This window comes from Thunnus maccoyii, chromosome 16 (genome assembly GCF_910596095.1).
Source record: "Thunnus maccoyii chromosome 16, fThuMac1.1, whole genome shotgun sequence".
NCBI lineage: Eukaryota > Metazoa > Chordata > Actinopteri > Scombriformes > Scombridae > Thunnus > Thunnus maccoyii.
Genome location: NC_056548.1, coordinates 12,423,736 through 12,448,739, shown reverse-complemented (window position 1 = coordinate 12,448,739; position 25,004 = coordinate 12,423,736). Strand labels below are relative to the sequence as shown.

Sequence of the window (25,004 nt, the reverse complement as noted above, 5' to 3'; positions counted from 1 at the left end):
TCTAAATCATCTCTCTTCAAAGACTATACATGGTGGGTTTTAGAAACCAAACAGCTTTCACAGACAACCTGGTGGTGGCTTATGGGTGCACATTACATCATTTCGAGGTGGAAATAAACACACATACCCACATGCAGACAGCACTCCCATGCAGACAGTGACCTGTGACAAGCTATCTATGCACACTCAACACATAACCACACACATAAATACAGCACACAGACAGCACCACACCACACACACTCTTCAGAGATATGGGGCCCATTTTGACAACCGCCAAGTTGACTTGGCATGGGTCGGACTGGAGTGATCCAAGAAAAGCAAAGCGGACCCACGAGAGGGCTGGGGCTTTTGTGTTTGTGGAGTGTCACACTTCATCACGGGGGAAACCCATAACAGGCCCAGGAAGACCTTTGAAGCTATGGGAGGGGTGTGTGGGAATCGCCTCTGTGGCTACCTCTGATGTCAACTCCAATATTCTGATTGCAGGCTATTTCCTGGATTAGGATTGTGTTTGTCGGCCGAGAGGGAAACTGTCCGAGGATTGTATATCAGAGAGCAGACAAGATAATTACAGCATACTACCAGACAATTTACAGATTAAAAAGTATTTCACCAACACTGGCTATTGTATTAAAAAATACTTACCATTTACTTTCAGCAAAGCAAGAATATATCCTTTTAAAGGTGCAGCGTGTAGAATTTAGTGACATCTAGTGGAACAGACTTGGCAGAAATAGAATATAATATTCATATGCATGTTTTAATTAGTGTATAATCACCTGAAAATAAGAATTGTTGTGTTTTCATTACCTTAGAATGAGCCCTTTATATCTACATAGGGAGTGGGTCCTCCTCCTGCCATGTTGCACTGCCATGTTTCTACAGTAGCCCAGAATGGACAAACCAAACACTGGCTCTAGAGAGGGCCTTTTGAGTTTTTTGCAAGTTTCGCAGCCACCGTAGGTTCTCCTACAGGCTTGGAAGGGGAGGGCGAGGGGAGGTGTATTCATCTGGTTGCAATCTGCAACCTCACCACTAGATGCCACTAAATCTTACACACTGGTCTTTTAAGTAAATAATCGTATATGCTTTATGCTTGTAATAAAGGAGTGAAGGTTTGACCATAAAAACAGGTATGTATGGTTTTCTTTTAAGTACAGTTTTTATGCCTCCATACCGGCGACAGCCGTTGCCAGAGCCATTATGTTTTCAGGTTGTCCGTCCATCCATCCGCTCCATTCTCCTGAATGTGATATCTCAGGAATGCCTTGAGGGAATTTCTTCAAATTTGGCACAAACATCCACTTGGACTCAAGGATGAACTGATTAGAATTTGGTGGTCAGAGGTCAATGTCACCATAACCTCACAAAACACATTTTTGGCCATAACACAAGAATTCATACGCTAATTATGACAAAGTGTCACATAAATGTCTAATAGGATAAAATGATGAAGTGATGACATTTTATATCCAAAAGGTCACAGGTCAACTTCACTGTGATGTCATAACATTGTGCAAAAATCTGGCCATTATTCAACACCATAACTCAGGAACAGAAGGGGAGATTGTGAACATATTTTACATTTGTTCGGATACTGAATTGGTGACACTAATCTTGGGTGCCCACCTTGAAACTGTGGTGATTGTATAGATCTTCTGTGCTGCCAGGTTGAAGATGTGTGTGAAGCCTCCATGTTTTGGAATTTATAGTTTCTTTGCAGCAACATCCATATCTGAAGCATTGTCTACTGTCTTGGCTACAACTTTGTGTTCTATCAGAATCAGCTTTTGTGGCCAAGCATGTGAACACATACAAGGAAAATACACTTAATACCTTTTATTAAATTCCTTCAAAGTATTCACCACAAATATTATATGAGTCTAGACAGACATGGATGTAAACTGCAACTTGACTGGTTGGAGGAGGCACCACTGCAAGCCGGTATTTCTAGTTATTTATAAGATTTGGATTGCACAGCTAAGCTAAATGTCCAGTGGTTTGGATTACTGAGAGGAGAGTGTCTCTGTAAACCATTAGACTAAGGATCTTGTATGTAGAACAGTGTTTGGCAGCATGGTCAGGTGATAGCAGTGCGTGCAGTTTGCTTTGGCAGCTTCATAATTAGTGGAATGGTGGCGTACTTTAATGGACCACATCCTTTTGGCTGGGGCTTCACAGGGCTTAACCACTGAAGCCATAATTTGATTCTAGGATGCTAGAAGCAGGGCAAGACAATTTCAAATCAAGGACAAAAATTCAGGAAATTACATTTGTACTTAGGGATGGTTGGCTGGTTTGTATGCTGGAAAGTTCTTTTTTTCTGCAGGGCTGGATGGCGATGGAAGTGATTTTTTTAAATTAATTTTGAAAATCCCACTTCATGAAAAATCCTCTTTGAAAATCACACTTAATGGAATAGTTAACATTTTGGGTAATATGTTTATTCACTTTCTTGAGGAGAGTGAAATGAGAAGATCGATACCACTCTCATGTGTGTCTGGTGAATATAAGGCAACAGCCAGCAGCTGGTTAGCTTAGCTTAGCACATGGACAGAAACAGCCTATGCTAGCTGGTTCTGTTGGAAGTAACAAAATCTGCACAACAGCACTTCTAAGGCTCACTAATTAACCCTATATATCTTTTTTGTTTAGTCCATGCAAGTGTAAAATGACAAGTTGCAGCTCTATGGGGGTTGTGATGATCAAGAAGTAGTACAGCCCATAACCCCTTTTAAAACAACAACTTGTCATTTTCACACTTTAGGTTTTGTAGGGATTAAAATATTGTTAATTAGTGACCTTAAGAGGCGCTAGTGGGCGGAATTTGTCACCTTGGACACAGCCATGCTAGCTGTTTATTTTGTGTATTTTCAACAGGACTAGGTCAAAACCTTGTATATGGCTGGACGGTGTATGGTCAATGTGTGAAATTGTGGCCAATTTGATACAAGGATAGTCAGTGGTAGTGTCTATGATGTGAATTCCTGGATACTAAATGTTCATCTGCAATTTTCTGTAGTGGTCTCAGTAATATTTGCTGGTTAAGCTATGTTTGAGCCAAAAAAAGGTTATGAATGCATTTGTAAGAACAATACTTTTCCTCTCATATCTTGGGATGTTTGATTTGAAAGAGAACTTATTTTAATTTTAATCATAACTATTCCAATTATCAGTTAACTCCCCCTGCTCTTTCATCTGTTTCACTCTGCAGATGACGCACTATGCATTGAGTGTTTTGTCAGAGTGATTGTTATTTGGGGTGCATGTGCCTTTTCTGCCTCTTTCCCAGTCGATGATGATAGAGGCTGTGGCAGAAAATGAAAGTTTTAACAGCATTTTGGGGTCAAATTCAGGAGGCTTATCTCTGTCTGGTTACCGCATTTACAGTCAAATCAAGTGCACCTACAGAGCTGCCTCCCCACAGTAAACTGATATAACAGCTACATGGGTCTCTCCTGCCGGCTGTTGACAGTGCTATCAGCCAATGAGTCAATCACACTGGACAGAGGAGGAGGAGACACAAAGACACTGGTATTTGTCTGTTTAAGCAGAAATTTAGCCAACTTCTCTGCATTTAATACCGCAGCTGAGAGCGTCAAAGCTTGGCGCAGGAAACACAGCCGCTATGCATTGCACTACTGTCCTCTGTTTCCATCATCTCGTGCCAATTCATTTTGAAAGAGCAATGGCCAATGGGGAAACTCCAACACTCGGCCAGCCAGCCAGTGGTGTAACTTCATCACTCACTCAGGGACAACAACAGTTATAGGGCTGGTCCATGGCTGGTCCAGCCAAAAATGTCTTACCATTGCTTTAAACATATTGTATATCTTTGAGACTGTCCTCCCAAGAAAAATGACTTAATCGGTCTTTTCAGCAAGCGCTCAAAAATCATGTACTGTATGTTTACAATTTACTGAGCTTTGATAATTTTAGATTATTCTCAAATTTGTGCCTAGTTTAGAACATTTTAAATGGTTTGGCCCCTCCTCTACTATGTGACATTGTTTACACTTCTATACAAGATTGTACCATACCATCTCGTCGCACTGCATTTGGGCAGTCAGCTTTCTCTGTGAAAGCCACAACTCAGTGGAATGCCCCTACCTGATGATATGAAGACCTGCAGTTCAATCAATACATTCAAGGCCAAATTAAAAAATCTACTAAAGACCAATCAGCTCTGTGACCACTGAGTCTAAATTTTGTCTATGGTCTTCTCATTAGCTTAGGTAGTCTGGCTTTTAATTTGACAAGTTTACATTATTAATTTCTAATTGACATTGTGGGTGTATGTGATGTGCTGTTGTATGTAGCTTTGTATTTTGTATTTTGTATGGTTCATTCTGTGGGTTTTTTGCTTTGTACTGTTTGTTGTTGTGCTGTTGTATGTTTTGATTGTGGGGGACTGCAGATGTAAATTAGCTTTAAGCTAACTCCAGTGCAGTGCATCTTTTATGTTAAAAACTGTACACTGTCCCAATAAATAAATACAATTTACACTCAAATGACATAGCCTTCTTATGGCCATGGTCATTAGGACTGGAGCAAGGAAGGAAAGCCAATCAAATCTTAACCATACCTTAACCATATTGTCACATCATAAATGTATTTATTTTTCTATACTGATTTGTAACTGTTTTGGAAGGCACAGACAAATTATGTTGTCCCGCCAATAAGGGCACTAAATCAGAAAAAGCTTCCACTGTACATATGTGTCATTCTGGAATCCATGGACCAACAATGCATTGCTGATTGAATATAGAGGTTTAACATTACAGCCAGTTCACAGTTTGGTATGACACAATCCAAGGTTTGACACACTTACAATATTTAGTTTCTGTGCAAACAAACTATGACTGTAGAAGATTCCTTCTTTATTACTTTTATTCCAGAAAATGCACAAAAACTGTGTTTTCAAGTTTCATCAGATCTCTGTTTTTCATAATAACAATAAGAAAATGCCTAATTAAAATCATTCACATATAAAGACCAAATGTCTGAACTTGGTTGGACTCAAAAGCCACAAAATCAAATTCAATGCTATTAATAACAACGCAGAGCCTTCAGAAACATAATTAATGGATTGATTTAGTTGATATTAAGATCCATTTTATAGTTTCATTAATTTTCATCAGTGCAAAGTATCACATATTTGAGATATGAAATATGGTAACACTCTTAATTAAATGGGTGCCAAATCAATTCAGGTTGGATCAAAATATGAATATAAATACAAGTAGCACTGACTCAGCACTGCTCTGGAATGGCTCTCAAAGGCTCTTTGTAAGCAAAGATATTTATTATTTTGAGGACCAAATAATAGTTATCAGCAAAATGATCTCGGAGCTTTCACAAAAGAGTAGCAGCTCATGAGGCAAAACATTTTTCATCCATTTTTATGCTTACATAGTTTAGAAGCCAAATGGAATGAGGGTAAAAGCCAGATTTTCATTGGGGGATTTAGAAAAAAAACAAAATTACTGTTTGCAGATTGGGGCCGTTGTTAAAGACGGTGCCATGATCAAACACAATTTGGATCACACCACAACTTTATTTCACATTCTCTCACATTTCCAATCAAGGACCGATTAGCCTCAGACATTAATGAGCCTACTAATCCATTTGGGCCCCTCGTGATAACAGTTAATTGTCTGTAAAAATGTGTAGAGATCCCCGTTTGGGTTGTTTACTAACTGATTTGGATGTGGTTAGGCCCTAAAGAGGTATCATTATGTTGATAGTTCTTTGGAAAATGAGCCCCTGATGGAGGCATCACCAGAGTGGAGTAGAGTTAAGAATACACAGGGCTGCTTTCAACCATCGCTCACTTGAGAGCAAATTTATCACAACTTTAAGATAACATTTGGCTGTCATCACCCCTCATTATACTTAATCTATAATTAGTATGACTTTTCTGTTTTGCTTACAACACTACAGGGGGAAGTTAACCATTTTTTACATAAGCCTCTAATATTTTGGATAGACTTTGATTCATACTGTAGGGTCCAGGAAAAAAGAGCAAGACTGGACTGGACTTCCAGATGTTCCATGCAAAATGGCTTAATTTGGCACTGCATCTTCTGTGTCCTCTGCTTCATGTTTGCGGCTTGGTTGAAATTTAAATCCAAATTACATTAAAATTCAAATCCAATTTGTGTTCTGTATAAAGTCAGAATAAGAATTGCACATTGGTTTGAGTTGTAGCAGAAGGCTCTCTTTGACAGCAGTTACTAATGTTTACTTAAATGAGAGGAAATTGGGATTACTATGAGACAGTTTGCTGCTCACGTTCCTCTTTTGAATATTATAGCTCGGTGACATGTTAGCTTTAACAGCTAATGTTCAGTATCTCTTTGATGAAAAATCTGTCCAATCATATACTCATACAGGATTGTTTTATTTTGAGAAAGTATGTGAGTGTGTGTTATCTATGATTTTGAAAACTTTAAAAGCTGATTAAAGATAATAAGGGAACCATTTAATCCACTGTACAATGTGAATTTTACATTTTCCATTGCATTTGTAACCATTTAAAAAGTTGCCTACATTTAATTATATTTTTATTTGCCATATTTTATAAAATTCATACAGACATGAACATGATTTACATTTTCAAGTGGACAATATTTATCTTAATACAATTGTATTGGAAAACAATGTTATACCATATCAATATGTAATGAATTTACAAAAAACTCCCAATTACAACAAACAGAAGGTACAACCTTGTATCTTTTCGAGTTTATTTCATCCCCTATTCTTTTGTGCAAATAATAATCATTTTAAAACAATATTGTTTTCTGCAGATGGTGTCCTCTCACTGTTGCATTATTGTTGAAACACTCACAATCCTCTACTCTTATTCACAAAGAAGTATGCATGTATCACATATAGCTGCTTTGTTATGTTGTTGAAGGGACTACAACTGTGTATGTGTGTTTGTATTCTGGCCACTCAGAGTGCAACCTTGGCTGGCCTGTTCTGACACTCAATTTATCGTCTTGTGATTTGAGGCCTTAGGTTCTCATTACACCCAAAGTTTTTGTGTCCTTGTGTGACAAAAATTAGTTTGTGTGTCTGTGTAAATCACCTGTCATATGCACATGCTCCTTTAAGAAAAGGCCAAGGGTGTCATTTGATTCCTGCTGCCTTGCTTTCATATTTATGCTTCTCATATTCACATCCATTGGCTCTGTCTCAGTTGGGCTATCCATCAACACTTTTTATCCCCATCGCACCAACAATACGGATATAAAATCCTATTTTACGTCAGCAAAATGCTACCACAAATAAAACCAGAACCACATGCCTCTTTATTTGTCTGGGTAATAAACTACATAAATTAAAAACTGATAAGTGACAAAATTTGCATTAGTCATATCCTATGGGTCCGGGCTTTAATGGAAATTACCAGAGGCAGTGAGGCTGTATTATAAAGTATAACCCACAAAATTGGACAACATAGGTGATATATTAATGAGTTTACAAAACTGAAGGACAACCAGACCCAAGGGGATGTGTCCTGCTCTCTCCAAGACAAAGCCGTTTTTCAAATAAGCATGTCAAAGAAACGAGTCATGACGACTATATCTCTCATCCTGTCAAATGAAATTTTCCACAATTTTTGAAATATCCATTTTGAAAATGTATTTGTATTTTTTGTTTGTCGTCATGGTCTCCATATTGTATTTCTATTCACCTGCCCAAGGACTGAAAATGAATATCACCTGTCTAGTAATACTGCATCTCTAATACATCAGACTTCTGGGAGGTTTATAGTTTTAGTGTAGCCACATGGTTCATGTTAAATAAATTAAATACTTAAATACTATAAATAAAGTAAGAAAGGAATGAGGTAAGAAAGAAAAGTTAATACATGTTTTATATTATCACATTGCATCACACATGTGCACAAATATAAACAGGAGCAGGCTTTTCCTTGTATTACTTGGATTTATTTTATACAGCAATTTTGTGAATACATATTCACTTATTAGGAAAAGTGATCCCTGTTCTCCATCTGTACTGTCTGCACCACAACACAAATGATGCTCATCTGCAGGATGTAGATTTTACCATACTGTATATTCAGAATGATAAAGCAAAAACAAAAACAAAAAAGGGAACCTAGTTAAAAGCAAAGGGATGAAGAGATGTCGCTCTCAATTTTGTACACTCAAAACAAAATCAGTTGCCTTTGGCCTGCTTAGGGGTAGAAGGTGAGGGAAGCACACAAAAGCAGTGCAATTATTCTGCTCTGGCACAACAACAGAGAGCAAAAAGAGCATCAAAGGCTTTCCTCTGAGCAAAATAGGGCTCCCTCAGAGGAAAACTGCAACCTGTGTGTGAATACCAGTGCACGGACTTTTGGTCCTCTCTCGAGAGACGAGAGGTAAAAGGATGTGTGTCAGTGTCAGTATTAGAGTTACAGTTCATAGCCACATTGACTACATTAGTGTATGCACTGGCAGTACTGTAACTGGCAGTTTTCCAAATTTGCTTTGAATATGGTAAGTTTATGAGAGCTATTTAGTTTTTACAACATGTCTTCATGTAGGTGTTTATGCATAGCAACACACAGCTGCTCTTGTATGCGTGTAAAAGAGAGATAAAGATTTGTATTTCCTATTTTTATTTTTTATTTTATTCCTGATTAAATTATTATAATTTCTATCATTATTATTTATATATTTATTTACTCAATTTACTTGCTTGATTTACTCTCTTTTTTCAATATTTGTTTTTCTATAAGTCAGTTATACTATATGGTGATGTACAAACAATTTGTCTTTTTTTCTTGAAAAAAATCTTAATTATTACACTTACATTGTAAACCTTGTACAATGTGCTTTATCGTGGTGATGCCAATTAAGATACATTTTGAGCTGATTTTGAATTTAAGCAGAGGGACAGATTTTCTATCAGGCATATTAACGGGCATCTTGGTATATAAATGGGGTCCTTTAGCAACCCGGAAGCGTAGCTCTCACGTGCTATTGTGTACATGCCATCCATGGTACATGCACCGGTTGCTATGCACAGTTGTTGCTTACCTCTACGAGCTGATATCACATTGTACAAAACTACAGCGAAAACCTTTGCAGTCAGTAGAGTTTTGAGCAAAATATAAGAAGATGAAAGTGGTGGCGTTGATAAGGTAACCGCATCTTCTTGCTTCAGCGGTCTCACAGCTCTGTCACTGATGTTTTATGCTAGCATGGCAGAAACTAAATCACAAACTCAAACTGTCACTTAACCAGATAACGTGTTTATATGAAATGAAAGGTGGTATAATTCATTGATAACTTAACAACTTAACTTAGCTGGTAGCAATAATATACCATGTCACAAAGGTGCTATATAAATAAAGTTTGATGGATTCATTCATTTAGAAGTGTAAGTAATCGACTATGGGGGTACTGGAAAGCAATGCAAAAGTAACATGCAGTGGCTAGTACGGTAAAGACTGATTAGAAAAGAGCATCGTCAGTCACAGGTAACGACGAGCAGCGAAAAACAGCTTCTTCATCACTGAATATTAATTCAGATCACCCCAGTACACCCCTGATAATGTATAAGTATGCATCTTAATGATTCAAAAACACAGCTGTACATGTGTGCCTATTTCCCATGCTGTGTTCCAGTGGGGGCAAAGACAGCTGCTACAACATGATGCAGTGTGTTGCTGCTGGGCACCGGATCGTAGCTCTGGCCAATCTCCGTCCTGCTCACAAAGGTGAGGAAGATGTGCTGCTGGTGTTTAGATATGCTCTACAGGGGCCAGTAGGGCTACATGGGTCAGACAGCTGCACTTCCACAGACCAAGAAACTAAGAACTGTACATAAATTAAGTGCTGCAGAACTTGATGTACTGTAAATCCCACAGGAGTGAAGGTCCTTGGTGTTTGTAGCATGATAGCAGATGTTTACTTTGGCTCAAAACATGACATATGTAAAAAATACAATAATATTGTAACTGCTGAGTTATATTTTTTCTCATGTTGTAATAGACACTGTTCTTGGTGCTGGGTATATGGAACTCCTTATGGGCCAAAAGTAAATAAATTATGAAAACACAATGAAATAAATGTATGAATAAATACAAAAAAAGTCTAAATTAAATAATAAACAGTGAAACCATTTATTTCACCTTTTTCCCCCCAGGGACGCTTTCATGTCTTTATGTTACTTTTCATGACTGTTTGTCGTCACCAATCACATACTCTCATACTCTGTTGGTCCAGTTTTATTTCATTTTTTTTAATTCAGATTTATTTTAGATCATGCTTATGTGTCTTTGTATATTCCCTTTTTTTATATCTTGTCTCAGTGCCTTGATCTTATGTAAAGCACTTTGAACTGCCTTGTTGTATAAAGGGAAATAAACTTGCCTTACCTTAACACAGTGGAAACTGCTTATAGTGATCACAGTGATCATCCACTTATATGGATTAAAAAGCTTGGGACAGAATCATTCCTATACAAATACTGTTTAAATAATTTGCTTTTAGTAATCAAATAGTCCGATTAAGGGGTCCATTTTTTTCATACATGACAACATATGGACAAAATTTTAAAACTATAGTAATTGTATTTTTTTTTTTTTTTTTACTTCCATGATACATGTATGATATGTACTTAGCGGCTGCGGCACCATTATTGCCATTCGATAACCCAAACTACCAGAAATGAGCCAACAAGATGCAGCAGCGAAACAACAAACATTTGAAACAGCTGTAATGTATTTTGAAACAGTCAATAAAGTTCAGTAAATAGCGAAGCTGTCCATTTCATTACTTTATATTCATGTAATAAAGAAAAAGAAAAAAAAATGGTTTTAATAATCATCCGCTTCTGGTAATCAATTTGACCCGCACAGATGTGATCACTATAAGTGGTTTCCACTGTACAATTTTTTATAATGACTTTAAAGGTGCAATATACGTCAATCAGCCCCACTCGATGTCAGCAAACAACTATTTGCTATGTATAGATACAGTGGAGTAATGGTGTCCTGAGCAGAGAATGAAGTCACACTTCCTCTGTGTGTGTTGTAATCCGAGCCTCTCTGTTCTTTGTTTTGGTTGCCAGTCGTTGTCTGCCAGCAGCCATTTTCAACATGGCAGCCGGGTCACAAAGTTTCTCATATTACAGCAAAATAGTATACTAAAATATGTTTCTGAAAAAATTTGAGGCAAGAAATAGGTAATGCAGTAACAGATTCTTGACCCATATTTGATCAGCACTGCCTGGTTTGATAGTTTGATCTGAGTTTCATGAGCTGTTGGTTCAGGAGCTGCTTACTTTTTAACAATGTGCACATTTGTCTTGGTCTGTCATGCTGGTGCTATATTGTGACATCTAGTGGGGCTGAATGTCGTGTATTGCACCTTTAAATGATTGATTGGCATTATATGTATTTATTCAAGTTATTATTTCATTGAGTCTCATATCTTAATTTTATAGTGAGCCACCTGTATCACCATACTCAAGTTACTATTTACTATTTAATTCTTGAACAACTGAGGAGCACCTTCAAAGGCAGTAGTTTAGTTTAAGCTGTTCGATGGGGTGTAACAGGACTAATTGAACAAAACACCTACAATGAGCTGTATCCCTCTGATAGTGGGGACATACCTACTCTCAAATACTGAATTCTCGACTGTAGTATTTATAATAAATGCATATTTAATGGTTTGAATTGCCCTTTGTGCAGTATTTTGTTTACATCTGAATTGCTTATGGATATTTTGTTTTTCTGGACTATGGTACAATTAATTGAACACCACATTCTGTCAGTAAGCTCATCATTAATGGTTTGTCATCAGACACTGGATTGATCATATTCTCCTCCATGCCACAGATGAGTTGGACAGTTACATGTACCAAACAGTGGGCCACCAGGCCATAGAGCTGTACTCTGAAGCCATGGATCTGCCTCTGTACAGACGCACCATCCAGGGCTCCAGCCTGGACACCAGCAGAGACTACAGTGAGACAGAGGGGGATGAGGTGGAGGACCTGTATCAGCTGCTGCACCTCGTCAAGGTAGGCCTCTCTGTCCCCGAGAGAAAGCAAGGATTTTTTTTTTGCCATAGCACAAAATCAGGGGTTGCTCAAGAGAATGGGAGCTGTTGAAAGACCTTAATACATGTAGAGCCCACCCCTCTTATCTTATTTTACTACTGTATTTTTTCATAATACATTGTATTTCTATCACTAATAGTTACTAATGTATTAAAAAACTAGAATATTCTATTGCTGTGTGTATCTATAGCATGATTCCAATTAGAAGTACATGCAGCTGAAGTTACTGTACAGAACAGTACACATCGATGTGACATTAATGCTAACCCTGCTGTGTTCTGTCAGATGGTTTAAAGTTGCATTAAGAAATTCTTGCTATAGTGCAGACAATGAAATCCAAAACTATATCCTTTCTTTACTGTGCTCGGCTGTGTTTTCCCACCTCATGTGGCTTTACAGTGCAAGCATTTTGCTGCATATGTGACTGAAAATTAGAATTAGTCGGGTGCACCGGTGTGAGTGACTCTGACATGAGATTGGTTTGACACTGCCAAATTTGTTTTTCTTATGAGCAAAGAGCAGCATTCAGATAAGCGTTGTAAGCTTGTCATTTTTAGCAGGCGTTTCGCCAGTTAAAGTGACAGATGTCACCAGTTCATATCAGCTGTTGCTAATTAATGATAATTCCATGAGTAACTTGATGACAGGACAAAATTAAACTTGTTGTCGGGTTTGTGTGTTATTTGCAGCCTGTAACTGTGCTCGACCAAAGATCATTTGTAATGGAAGAAACACCACTGTACGATTGCAGGAGGGTTGACTGTTTTTATAGTTTCCACAATACTAATGTGATGTAATGAGTGATACGTTTTCTCTAGTAAAACAATCTAGCAAACACGGTCACGTCAATATTCTCCCTGTTAAACTCTCATTCATTTAACATTTATAAGCTTATCTTGACTTTTCAAGTTTCTGTGGCTAACGCTGGCAAAGAGTTGACTAACACCCAGAAGAAACAATATCAATGATATAAATATATCCAATATTCACACATGCTTTAGCCTTTGCTTAGTCCGACGTCCCCTTTGGAAATTTTGGGGTCTCTCAGGCTAGCTTAATGTTCCAGCTACTTCAGACATTTTTTGTTTGCCATTTTGTGCTGGACAGGTACAGTACAAATAGCTAAAATGATTCCTCTTTAAATATGTGTTACAACAAATTCAGTTGCACAAAATCACAGATCAAACTAAATAGAGTACTTACTTAAGTGCTATTTGATTGCGACACCAATTAGAATACATAAGAATGCGTTTAAATGATAATACCCTAAAACTCTTCCAACAGTAATTGTACATCTTTCCTAAATTTTTAAATATTTCTCTGGCATCATTATGTTGTTGATTACATCTAAAGAGTAAATATGGATAGGTCTAGTTTTATATATTTTGTATAAATATGTATAATTTCTGATTTTACTTATGTACATGTTAAAAAATATAGCAATGTAAAACATAAAATATATGCACGCAGTATTTACCAAACATATACATCCACAAATATACATATACATATGTATACATGTACACATTTAGTTACAGGAAGACAGTTGATTGAAGACCCCCATGAAACCAGCAAAATGAACTAATTACATTAATTAATAAAGGATCTGACCATCAATCTGGAATTAATCATATAAATAATTGTATTTTCACACATGATGTAAGAGGCTTTAAACATTAATTAAATTGAGAGTGCGTCTCATTCAGAATAGTTTTATAATACACCATAATTATGTGAGCTCACTATTATAATGCTTCATTGAATATATACAAAACTAGTCATCGTTTTGACGCCACCACTGACATACGCTTGACTGCTTTTTAGGAACAAGCTCTCAGAGCACTACTAAATTTCTCATCTTGGCTAAGGTTCATGACATATGTCACACTGTTGAGATGTTTTACAAGTCACTCTCTGTGGATTCAGAGTCACTTAGTAGCCCATCAGCACTGTCTCAAAGAGAGCTTGCTTGTCTCGTTTCATCCGGCCTGCTGTACAGTAACAGTCCTTAGCACCTATTGTAAAGTGCACCCAAGCTGCACGAGAGATTAAAAAGCCATGTTTGTGCTTTTAGTCTGTTCTATTTAGTATGTCTTGATTTTACTTTCAAAGTGGAGTACATTTTCTTTTCATCTTACTTGGGGAAAATAGTGTGCCTGTTGTATCAGTTAATCAAAGTTTTATGTGTGAAGTTGAAGCGAGGTGCCCTTCAACAACTGGCTTCACAGGAAAAATTTCATTCTTTTTTTTATCTCACTTGACAGAAGATCAGATGCAAAAATTAATCACTGAATTAATATTTCATCAAATACCACTTTTGCCAGGACGTTGAGAAAATATTAATTTGATGTCAAATTATGTATGAGACCTTGTTGGTCTGATGTGGTGCAGGGTGTCTGACTGACAGGTTTGACACAGCTGCATGTGTGCTTGACACACTGCTGGCGATGCCGGTCCACCTGCCCGCCTGCAGCCATGAGGAAGCTACCTGGATTCACACTTCAACCGTAGCAACAGTTCTCCCTGCTGCGCAAAGAGGGTGTGGGATTGACCCAGTGAAGGACTTTTTCCCCTCTGCAACCCCACACAACCTTCCCATTTTAGCTGGCAGCATCAAAATTTAACAGCTTCTTATGGGATGGTGGATAAGAGTTTGTTGTTGAGATGGGAGTTGGTTTGACGTGGTGTAAATGAGAGAGAAAAGGTGCTGGGTTCTTCCTGTAGGTCTGTGTGGAGATATGTTCATCTGAAGCTGAGGGCTGCTCCAGGGCCCCTGCATGTCCACATACCGCCTGAGTGGCAAGGGCCAGTCAGCTCGCCTCGGGGCATTTTGCACCCTCTGCCTGACTTTCTTTGTCGTCTTCTGTATAAATCGGTGGCTTTACACATGCAGCTACATGTGATTTTTTTTAAAGCTTTTGTTTGTGTGTTCTCTTGTGTCTATGCACACATTCACACAGTCCAATTTCTGGGTTTTGGGTTTTGATGAGTATTCACAGTTAAATAGTGGACATCACTCTTGTACGTGATGAAATATACCATCTCTCCCTGTGGTCAGGGCTCTAATTGCAAAGGCCTGCTAATTTCCCATTTCCAAGCCTTCTCTGGTCTGACCTCACCAGTCAGACGGGCCATAGATCATGGCAGTTGGACTCCCATGGGGCCCTCGCGGGTCGAGCAGACCTCCAGTCGTCTCTCCGTTTACCCCTCTCACCGTCATCAACAGACCTGCACCATAAACAACAGGCTTCCTCTCTCTCTCTCTCTCTCACTGAGTGATGTCAACCATAAGAATACAACTTTCTTATCTCAAATTTCAAGTTACTGCTCTCTGAAGTTGCTTTTTTGGCATCTTCGCTAATCGTTAGGTTTACTAAGCCGCACCATTTGTTACGCATTGTAAAAAAGTAGGAAAACTCATGCAGATCATTCCATTCCCCTTATTTAGAAACTCACACGATCCTGTAATAGCATCTCAAATCTCCTTTTAAAAAGTCACGGCTCATAGTCACATTTGGTTATCTTCAACACATATGACTTGTTTTCTATTTCATATTTCTAAAAAAAAAAATGTTTTTCTTTCAACATAAAGTTTGTGCTGTTGTTGATTAGTGAAGGAAATGATAGAGAGGCTAGAATGAGAGGAAAAAAAAACAACACTTTTGATAATGAGCTGTTAAATCACCTTTACTGGAAAAGAACAGTTTTAGCAAGAAAAAAAAAGTGTTCTGTTTGGAAAGTGTGATATTTTGAAAGATTCTTTCTAGCAGTTTGAATTAATTAGAAGTTACAAGATTATATTTGGCAAATGACACTTGAGCATAGATGAAAGATTTTTTTTTTTCCCTCAGATCCGGAGTTGATGAGTTTAAGTGGATATTCTTCCCTCCTCTTTGCAGTGCTGGAAACACACTTTTAGCATGAGCCAACAGTGCCATCTATGGATCATTCCCGGAAGCTGACAAACCAGAGATAACTCTCTCCACTTTGGCCTCACGGAGAATGTTTGGAGTCATTCAAAAGATTAAAAGGAAGAGATCATATTCTTCAGAGCCATTGTTGACAGAGGAAAAAAAAATCCCAATTATAATAGAAAAAAAAAAAAAAAGAGCCGTCCATCCCCTGGCAGTAGTGATAATGGCACAAGGACAATGTGGCCCTATCCTCGGCCCCTTTGCTCTCATCGCTGGCTGTGTATGGTAGTGTGTCTTTGAAGTATGTAACCTGATAGACATGCAAGCCACAGCCTACCCCATCCCATCCAGCTAGGTGCTGATCTTTGAACCCACTCTTTGAGGGGAAGAAATAACAGTTTTGTCAGCAGCAGGGGGGACCTTTCACTTTTGGACATCTATGGCTGCAAGGGTATATTTTTGATAGAGTAGATGACATCCTTTTGTCCTCTGCCAGGCTTCAAACGCAAGTTAGAATATAATTATTATAAGGAATAACTCTGTGTAAGTATATTACATTTGATTTTTTTAGCTTCTTTGTGTGGATTTCAAAAAAAAAAAAAAATCTTCCTGCTGTGTACATACTGTAGGATGTGTGTCCATACTTCATGTGTGTGGTTGGTCTGCTCTCCTCTGCTGTGATCTGCTGTGATGTGTGATACAGATCAGCAGTGTCAGTCACCCCTGGCTGTAACGCCAGTCCCCCCGAAGGGCTGCAAAACCCCTCATATTAGTCATATCCCATCCCTCAAGTCCTTTATCCTTCTCTCTGTGCTCTGTGACCTGACACAGTGGCTCTTTATGCCCCGTGACCCTGCTCGTGTGTGTGTGTGTGTGCGCGCATGCACGCTCGTGTGTTCAAGGTCAGGTCAAAACAGGCCTCTGTTACATGATAACAGGTGTATCTCTCTTCTCCTTACCTGCTTCTCTTTTGGCCCCTGTTTGCCTTCTTTCAGCACGCTACAGTAGGAAAAAAGTGCTCGCTGCTCTCATCTGTGTACACTCTTTTTCTCTTTGACCAACCAAATGAATTGATGTAGCACGCATGTAACGGTTAGATATTGTTAGCAGTTTTCATTTTTACAAGATGTTCCTGTGATATTATTAATCGTCATTTCAATTTGGACACAATTTTTTAAGATGAATGTCTGCAGAGAGAACATTTTTTAAAAACTCAGATGCACAAATGGAAGTGAGTTTTGGGAAGATGCAGAGCCAACTGGAGCGTCAGTCACTCGATGTAGTAATAGATAATATATAACAAGATAGTGACTCTATTGCAGTAACTCTGCAACCGTTGAGTTGATGAATAAAGACAAAGACATTTAAGCTCATTAGAGTGATGAGGAACAATAGATGATATCTATGCACATGTTCCTTTCTGCCAGCTCTAATTAGCAGCACTGTGACATCTCTGTCGTACTGAGACCCAGCTTTGAGAACGATGGAAATGTTACTTTCAAATCTAATTTCCTATCCTGTAATGCGTTCGACTTTTTAGAAACATGGTGTTTTTTTAAAGTTCTTTTCATTTTTGGATAACTGATATCGCGGGTCAGTTAACACTCAGCTTCCTCCCTCCCTTTTTCTTATCAAGCCGGTATTTTTTTTTTCCTCTCAAGATGTCTGGGAAAATGTCTTGGAGAGGTGCGCTGAGACCTTTGGCCTTTGTAGATGAAACAATCCCCTCTGTTGGTGTGTGTTAAAACACCTTGTTTTTAGTGAGATAATCCTTTTCTTAAACTCACACACACTCTTCCCCCATTCCCTGATTCTCTTGACCTTTATTACATACACACACACACACGCACTCCCCTCCCCATCCTCAACCTCTAACGCCGCTCCATTATCGACATCAGCAGACAAGAGTGGGGCCCACTGAGATCGCAGAGACAGTCTGTCCACAAGTCCAAACATTCTTTTTCATTCTTCCCTCTCCCTCGTTCCTTCTTTCTTTCTTCTCCTGGCATCTTTGTCTCTGTTGTATTGTCGTTGCACTTTCATCCGGACCTTTCAGAAGCCTGGCACTGCATTGTTGGGAGCGCCCTTATGGAGGTGTATCCTGCTGCGAGGAAAGGAGGGAGAAGGGACCGAGGGAGAGGAGAAAGGAAGGAGCAGAGAAGAGAGGAGGAGTAGGGCAGGCTGGCTGCCTGGCTGGCTGGCTGGTAGGCAGGCAGGCGGAGGAATCTCCAGTTGAACCAGGAGCTCTGTGGTATTGATTAGGGAGCTGAGGTGTTGGAAGACAAGTCGTTTGGAGGGGTGTGAACTATGAAGTGGGGTGGGGGGGTGTGCAAAATCAAACACGCAGCCCTTCTCTGATTACCGGCATGGTGCCGCATTAGACGTACATTGGGGGCTCAACAGGAAAATGGATTTCTTTAAAAAGCAGCTTAATACATAAATCATGACCTCTGGGGTCACAGCGAGGGTTTAGGAGATCAGATCAATAACAAAGCTAATGCAAGCTTGTTTGTGGTGCAGAGAGACCTCCAAATGGTGTTATTGGAAATAGCTTACAAGCAGTCTAAAACTGATGGATAATCACTTTGTAGAAAGTTTTTTTTTGTTACATTTTCAGTGCAAGTTTTGAGTACCATACTCGAGGATACATTTCAGCGTAAGCTAGTACAGATTCCTTCAAACTGCTGTCTTTCTGTTTCGCCTTTTCTATGTGATAGCCATTGTTATCTTTTCCTTTGGTCTGAGACCGCTTGTATTTATGTTCGTCGGCACTGTGGCAGTGGGGTTGAGATTGCAGGCTTGTTTTGCACATGAGGAAGGATAGCATTAGCGCTGAGATAATGGCGCTGTGTATTGTTCGCTGGCCGTGTGGAAGTGGTGGGACAGGATCTATTAGATGCAGGCCCATTTCCCTCCAACTGACGCTAACAGTCCCCACAAACATTAGATAAAGAGCCTAGCCTCAAGCCTTTGTAATTTGTTTGTATTTTTCTGCTTAATGTACTTTGCTCAATCTTGTTTAGCGATGATGGAAGCTGATAGCCTTATCTCGCCTTGCCAAGGGCATGAGCCACTACCACTGCTTGGTTGAACATTGTTCCAATGAAGAACGTGTGTGTGTGTGTGTTTATGGTATTTTTTCAGATTTTATTTTGATAGTGGATGAATTGTCGATGTATCTAGAGGTTATTTGCATTTGGAACTGTTGGCTAATGGTCTATGATGCACTGATGTACACCATTAACTTTCATGGGGAGTGTATTGCTATAATTTCTCTCTTTTGTTTGACAGTTCATATTAAAAAATAAGGGAAATCTGTGATCATTTTCTAGTCTTGGCTGACCAAATTTGATTTCCTTTCTCATTTTTGTCTTTGTGTGTTGTGTCACTTTTTCTTCAAAATGCCTTTGGATGTCGTCCCTTTCAAAACATCTCCTACTTTTGATCATCAGAAATCTATTGTTACATCTTCATTGTCACCCTCAATGAAAATATATTTTTGCCACTGTCTGCTTTCTTCTGAAAGTCACATTTTTAAGCTCCTCTTAAAATATGAAGTTACGTTACTTTGCTTCCAAGTGTTCCGAGTGTAGATTCTAGCCAGTCGACTTTATTCTGCAGCCATCTAAAGTCATCCAAAGTGTAAAGGATAATCCAGCAATTGAAGAAAAATAGAAGTCAGATAAAGAGTTGGACTTGTAATAAAACGCACAGCTGAGGAATAGGACTAAGTCTTTAAACTCCCTGCCATTCATCTACTCCAAAATTAAGAGGGCTTTTATGTTATGTTTTGTGAGCCATTCCCCTCAAGAAATATTTGTGGCAGGCCCCATCACCTCCCGCAGCTAAAGTCATAACCAGCCGTAGAAAAACACCGTCTGGAGTCTGGAGAGTGGGTTAAACCAGCATCACTGCTATATTTTCCTCCAGTCTCTCTGGGGAAGGAAGGGGGGCAATCCATGATGTCTGTTGGAGCTATGGAGGATAGAGGACAGGAGAGCCAAGATGCCAAGAGCCTGGAACCTGACCTCACCAGAAAAACATTTACATTTTGGAGTGTGTGTGTGTGTTTGTAGGACAGCGCGTGACTGTGTGTGTATATACATGGATGTCAGTACATGTGCGTGCATACACCCTGTGGACTAGGTGGTTTGTTACGAACCATGAAAAGCAACTGACATAGTTTACCTCTCTGTGGCATGAGACTCTCACTTTGATTCTGTCCTATAGAGGCTTTCTGGAAGCAGCTTCCTGTCTCAGACACTCAAACATTCTTACCTTAGCCAAGTGGGAATGTTGCTGTGACAGAGCTGGGATTATGACTTTGTTTTATGCCCTACAGAAAAGTGTTTTGCTGATGCTTATTTATTGGAAACCCATATCCTTTTAACGGTGAGAGGCGAGACCTTGAATGTTTGGAGGAAGTTACATGATTTCCTGTCATCTAAAAACTCCCTAAACAGTTGATCGTGTGAGAGCAGAGGTTAATTGTGATAATTTGTTTAACGTAGAAACAACTATTAAAATATAGATTCTTTTAAGAGCCAGTAATAACTTGTTTGCTTGAATTGCAAGTATTCATGGACATACAGTACATCGATAAACAACCTTGTCTCCGCTGCTTCCCAACATTTAGTTTTCCAGGCGCGTTGATATGGAAAGCCTCCGTGTCCTTGGCCTGCTGAAACTAGGGCTTTGTGCTTGCTTTGGCCAAGGCCCTCTCCCTCCCTGCCTGACGACTGGCTGGGTCTGTGTTTACGTAACCATATATATCTGAGAGGAAACTCGTGAAACGTTAATCTCTCTACTTTTTAACCCTGATGAATTTCTACATTTTCCAGCTGTGCGGCATGGCATATTTATGCTCAGGCTCTATCGCTGAAAACAGCTCTGTCATTGTAAATGAATCACTATCCAAGACTAAAGTGTGTGTTTGTGTGTGTGTGTGTGTGTGTGTGTGTGTGTGTGTGTGTAAACTTCAGACTAGGAAACTGTACAAATACGAACTCAGGCATGAAAAGCTCCTTCCCCTGTACCTTCGCGGATTAAGTCCGCAGCTTTGTTCTTGTACCTCTCCTGCCCCAAATAAGTGTATGCTGGCCTGTCACTCGTCACATTTCTGTGGACTGATAAGCGTCACTCACTCATCATGCCAATGAGACAATGTCTCATGTCATATCCTCTGTTGCCTGGTCCACCTGCATAGTGACCTCAGTGGAGGATAATACTTTCCCCTATTCTGCTTCCTCTCTCCCCTTCTTGCAACTCTGACCTGCATCATCCCGGGAACCGGTCGGGGCATTTTAGTTTTATAAGCAGCAGGCTTTGTGAGCAGTTTGTTTTTCTTATTCCACCACTCTGTATGGTTGAGGACTGACACGTGGTGAGTCATCTCTCCAACCCATCCATGAGCACAAAGGAAGAGCCTGTCTTTCAACAGCTGCTTCAAACAGACAGCCCCACCAATTTACCAAAGGGAATGTCTCTGAAAGCTTTTTCAGAACAATGTTTTGGCCAATGTTTGTTTTACAAAGATATTTGCTAAGCCTGCATGTCCATTTGACCCTGTTTACACTTGTTTTAAAATGCGTCTTGGGCGATCGCGTCACAAGTGGACAGCGCTAAATACGAGTGTAAATGACCACCGAGACGCATTGTGATCCGATTACTGAAACCAATGCCGAGGTGGTCTCGGACGTATTTGACCACATATCTTTTGTAGCGTCAATGCTAAATGTGTCCTGATGTGTCCCCGACAAGGATGTAACAGGAAAATACGTCATCAATGCAGGATGTGGTGGTTGTTTTGGTGACAGCGTGCCAACGCCAAATGACTTTTTCCTGCCAGTCTCAACATTTGGAATATCCTGCACATGTTTATTAGTTCTTGAAACATTTTTGTTTTCTTAGCTAGCCTGTGCGAAACAAATCTGGCGCTTGTCAGGCGACAGACTCATGTGATAACTGTGCTGAGGGCCCTTTGACCTGCTAGCGGAAGTAGCATAGGCGTTAACGAAATCTGAACACAAGTGGTCAGCTGGACACCTTGGAGACGCGTGATTAACACAGATGTGAACGACAGTATATCTCGGCGGTCCACTTGTCTTCGGATCACCGAAACACATTTTAAAACCAAGTATAAAGCCTCATTGTTGCTTTATAGTGACGGATCAGACATAGACACATGTACATAGTGTTTTAGCCTCAGCGTATATGCGCAGTATATAATCTTGTAAGCATTGCGTGAAACATTATAATAGATTTAAACTATATCCCATACCTTGCCTACACCTCTCCTCATCCTATCACTCCTTTACCAATTCTGGGAGTGACCTTGGAGTCTAACTGGCTGCACTGAATGGTAATGAGGGAGCTGATGTAAAACAAATAAGTAGTGTCTCCTCCTACTAAGCTCACACTAAGCTTCCTGTCAGTTTGGCATGTCTGAGTTGTCAGGACAGCCCAACACGCCCCAGGACTATGTCCGCATTGCATTAAACACAATCGCTTGACCCTAGATGGCCCCATCCCGTGTACCACATCAACTTGAGCTGCTACAACAAGGTCCAACCCCCTTTCCGTGTTCCCACCATGTAGGGGAACAGGGGAGAACAATCCCATTACATTACAACAGGCCCAGAGCTGATCTAATGGAGAGAACATTAAAACCACGTCGCGTCCAGTCACTTACTTGATGGATCCAGGGAAAGAGGGATGAGGAGGAGGAGCGCTGGATAGAAGGGGGAAGGGACAGGAGGCCGTGGAGTTAGAAGTGGTGTCGATGTGATGATACAGAAAAAGGAGAGTGTGCGATTGTGCCCCGGTGCCCTTGAGCAAACTGTCATTCAAAACACTTTAATTAATTTCTCCACTTTGTCTTCTTTCCCGCCTCCCTGCCATCACACACGAGCATACTACATACAGGAAGCAATGATATAATAGAAAGTGTACGTCAACAACTTTGGACTCAATAAAAAGAGGATTTTGTATGGGCATATCTGGCCTCGTGTCTGTCAAGATAGTAGATAATAGTCAAGATCTGCCAGCTCTGGCTTCCTAGTTGTCAGAACAGGCTGAAGCAGGCATTTTAGAAACCCACCATTTTGCAAAATGGAACTTTGTATTGTTAGGGTGTATAATTAAGACCTCATTGTGACAGCCATTCAGATAGAGCTAATGAGGGTTCTGATGTATTCCATATGAAAATGAATATTGAATTTTTAATATTTTATGTCTTTCTAATTGCCTTGGTTGCTGTTAATGGCTTTGACTGTTGAATATTACCCAGACTGAATGTGTGGCATGCGGAATTACCTTTTAAGCTGAGAAATGATAAAATAGCTGCATTCTCAAGCTGAACTTGGTGCTTTACGATTGTCTTCTATGTATCTTTGGGGCAGATACATATCTTAACTGAAGGCATGTCTGTGACTGTGAATACATATGAACCACTCTTTTACTCCCTTACTAAGATGAATGTATATATAATTACAAAGTATATCACACACACTACCTTGATATAGAGTTTAATGGCCGTATCGTTTCTTTGTGGAGCATGTCTGCTGGCCTTAATCTTCCCCACAGCTGACATCTTAATAACTCAGCCCTCTCCATCCATTTCCATGGGAGACATCCGGATGTGGGGGAAGGATTAGTTTAATGAATTTGACAATTAGTAACAGAAGTTAATGACTGCATGGGGCTAAGTACCCTGATGGACATGGCTGGGGGACTGAGGGCTTCCATTGCTCTGGGCCATAGATCCTCATTAATAGCTTCTCTGCCTGCTGGAGAGGACAAGGGAAGCCAGGCCAGGCCTTTGTTTAGTCTGCCTCTTACGGGGCTGCTAGGGGGTTGCACTGTTGCACAACGCCACGCCAGAATTAGTCCCGCTCTGGGCGGGAGTTAATGCAGGGCCTTGGGTTCTGGATCAGGTGAAGCTTCCTTTAATGAACTAGGGTCATTAAATGTTGAAAAAAGAAAAAGCGACAGGGACTTAGGGCAGGGAGGGAACTCTTTCTTCGGATCTTGTGCCAACAGTCATGAAGAAAGAAAAGTGGATTGTGGGTCACAGGAGTCCTGATGACCTCTGTCTTGATTTATCGTTATGTTAGCTTCTTACCCGAATCCCACCTCTAATGCAGTCAAAACATCGTTTAGCCAGATAGCTCTCATAAAGATTTTATTATTATTTATTATTATACTGTGCTTCATGAGCTACCTTGTCGCTTTGTCAGGTATTTCCACCATAAACCATTTTGATAAATTTTTCAGCTAGCATAAAATCAAAGTTTGTATTTTTTATGGCATCATGAATACACATGGAACAATTCCCTTAATATCCATCGAATCAGATTTATACATACATATACCCTTTCTTTGTAATAATTTGTCCTACCTTTCCCACAGAGGATGAGAAAATATGTGTAGAATTCGAAAATCACGTCCAGAACAGCATTAGCTGCCCCTTCATTCCTGCCTGTCTCCTGGTGATAGCTATAATAGCGACAAAAACATGTCTGCATCCAAAAATAATCATTTTCCAAAACTGTTTGCCAAAAGGTCTAGTAGCTCGAGTCGCCATTGAAAACAAGGGAGATGTGTGAGAAATTTGTCTTGTTATCATTAGTGGTGAGTGGGCTTGGGTATTATAAGGCAGCATGATGTAATGTAATGAGAGCCAGTGAAAAGAGAAGCCTTTTAATTGGCTGAGGCTGAGTCAAGCCTCAAAGGCCCAAGTACCTACAACACGCTTCCTTCAGAGAGAAAGAGAGAGGCAACGAGAGACAGAGAAACGAGGCTGTTGTTTGCTGTTGCTCTCATTCTGTGTTATTCTGTCAGGCCAAGTCTGGTCCTGCCAAGTTTAAAGCCAAAGGACCAAATTGGTGTTGATGCAGCGCACCCCTTCAACGCTCTCATTCCTATCTCTCTTCCTCTTTCTCTCTCTGTCTGTCCTTATCCCACTCTTTACCTCCTAATTTGCCTCTTTAGGAA

The 25,004-nt window shown here is 39.8% G+C and overlaps 1 protein-coding gene across 1 annotated transcript in view; it reads left to right on the top strand.

Moving 5' to 3' along the window:
• The first annotated feature begins 8,967 nt into the window (after nt 1–8,967).
• dph6 (diphthamine biosynthesis 6) overlaps nt 8,968–25,004 on the top strand; it is a 60,171-nt gene continuing 44,134 nt past the window's right edge. The window contains exons 1-3 of the mRNA XM_042389009.1: nt 8,968–9,166; nt 9,654–9,745; nt 11,873–12,057. Of these exons, the coding sequence (XP_042244943.1) occupies nt 9,144–9,166; nt 9,654–9,745; nt 11,873–12,057 (300 nt within the window). The 5' untranslated portion in view covers nt 8,968–9,143. The remainder of the gene's footprint in view (nt 9,167–9,653; nt 9,746–11,872; nt 12,058–25,004) is intronic.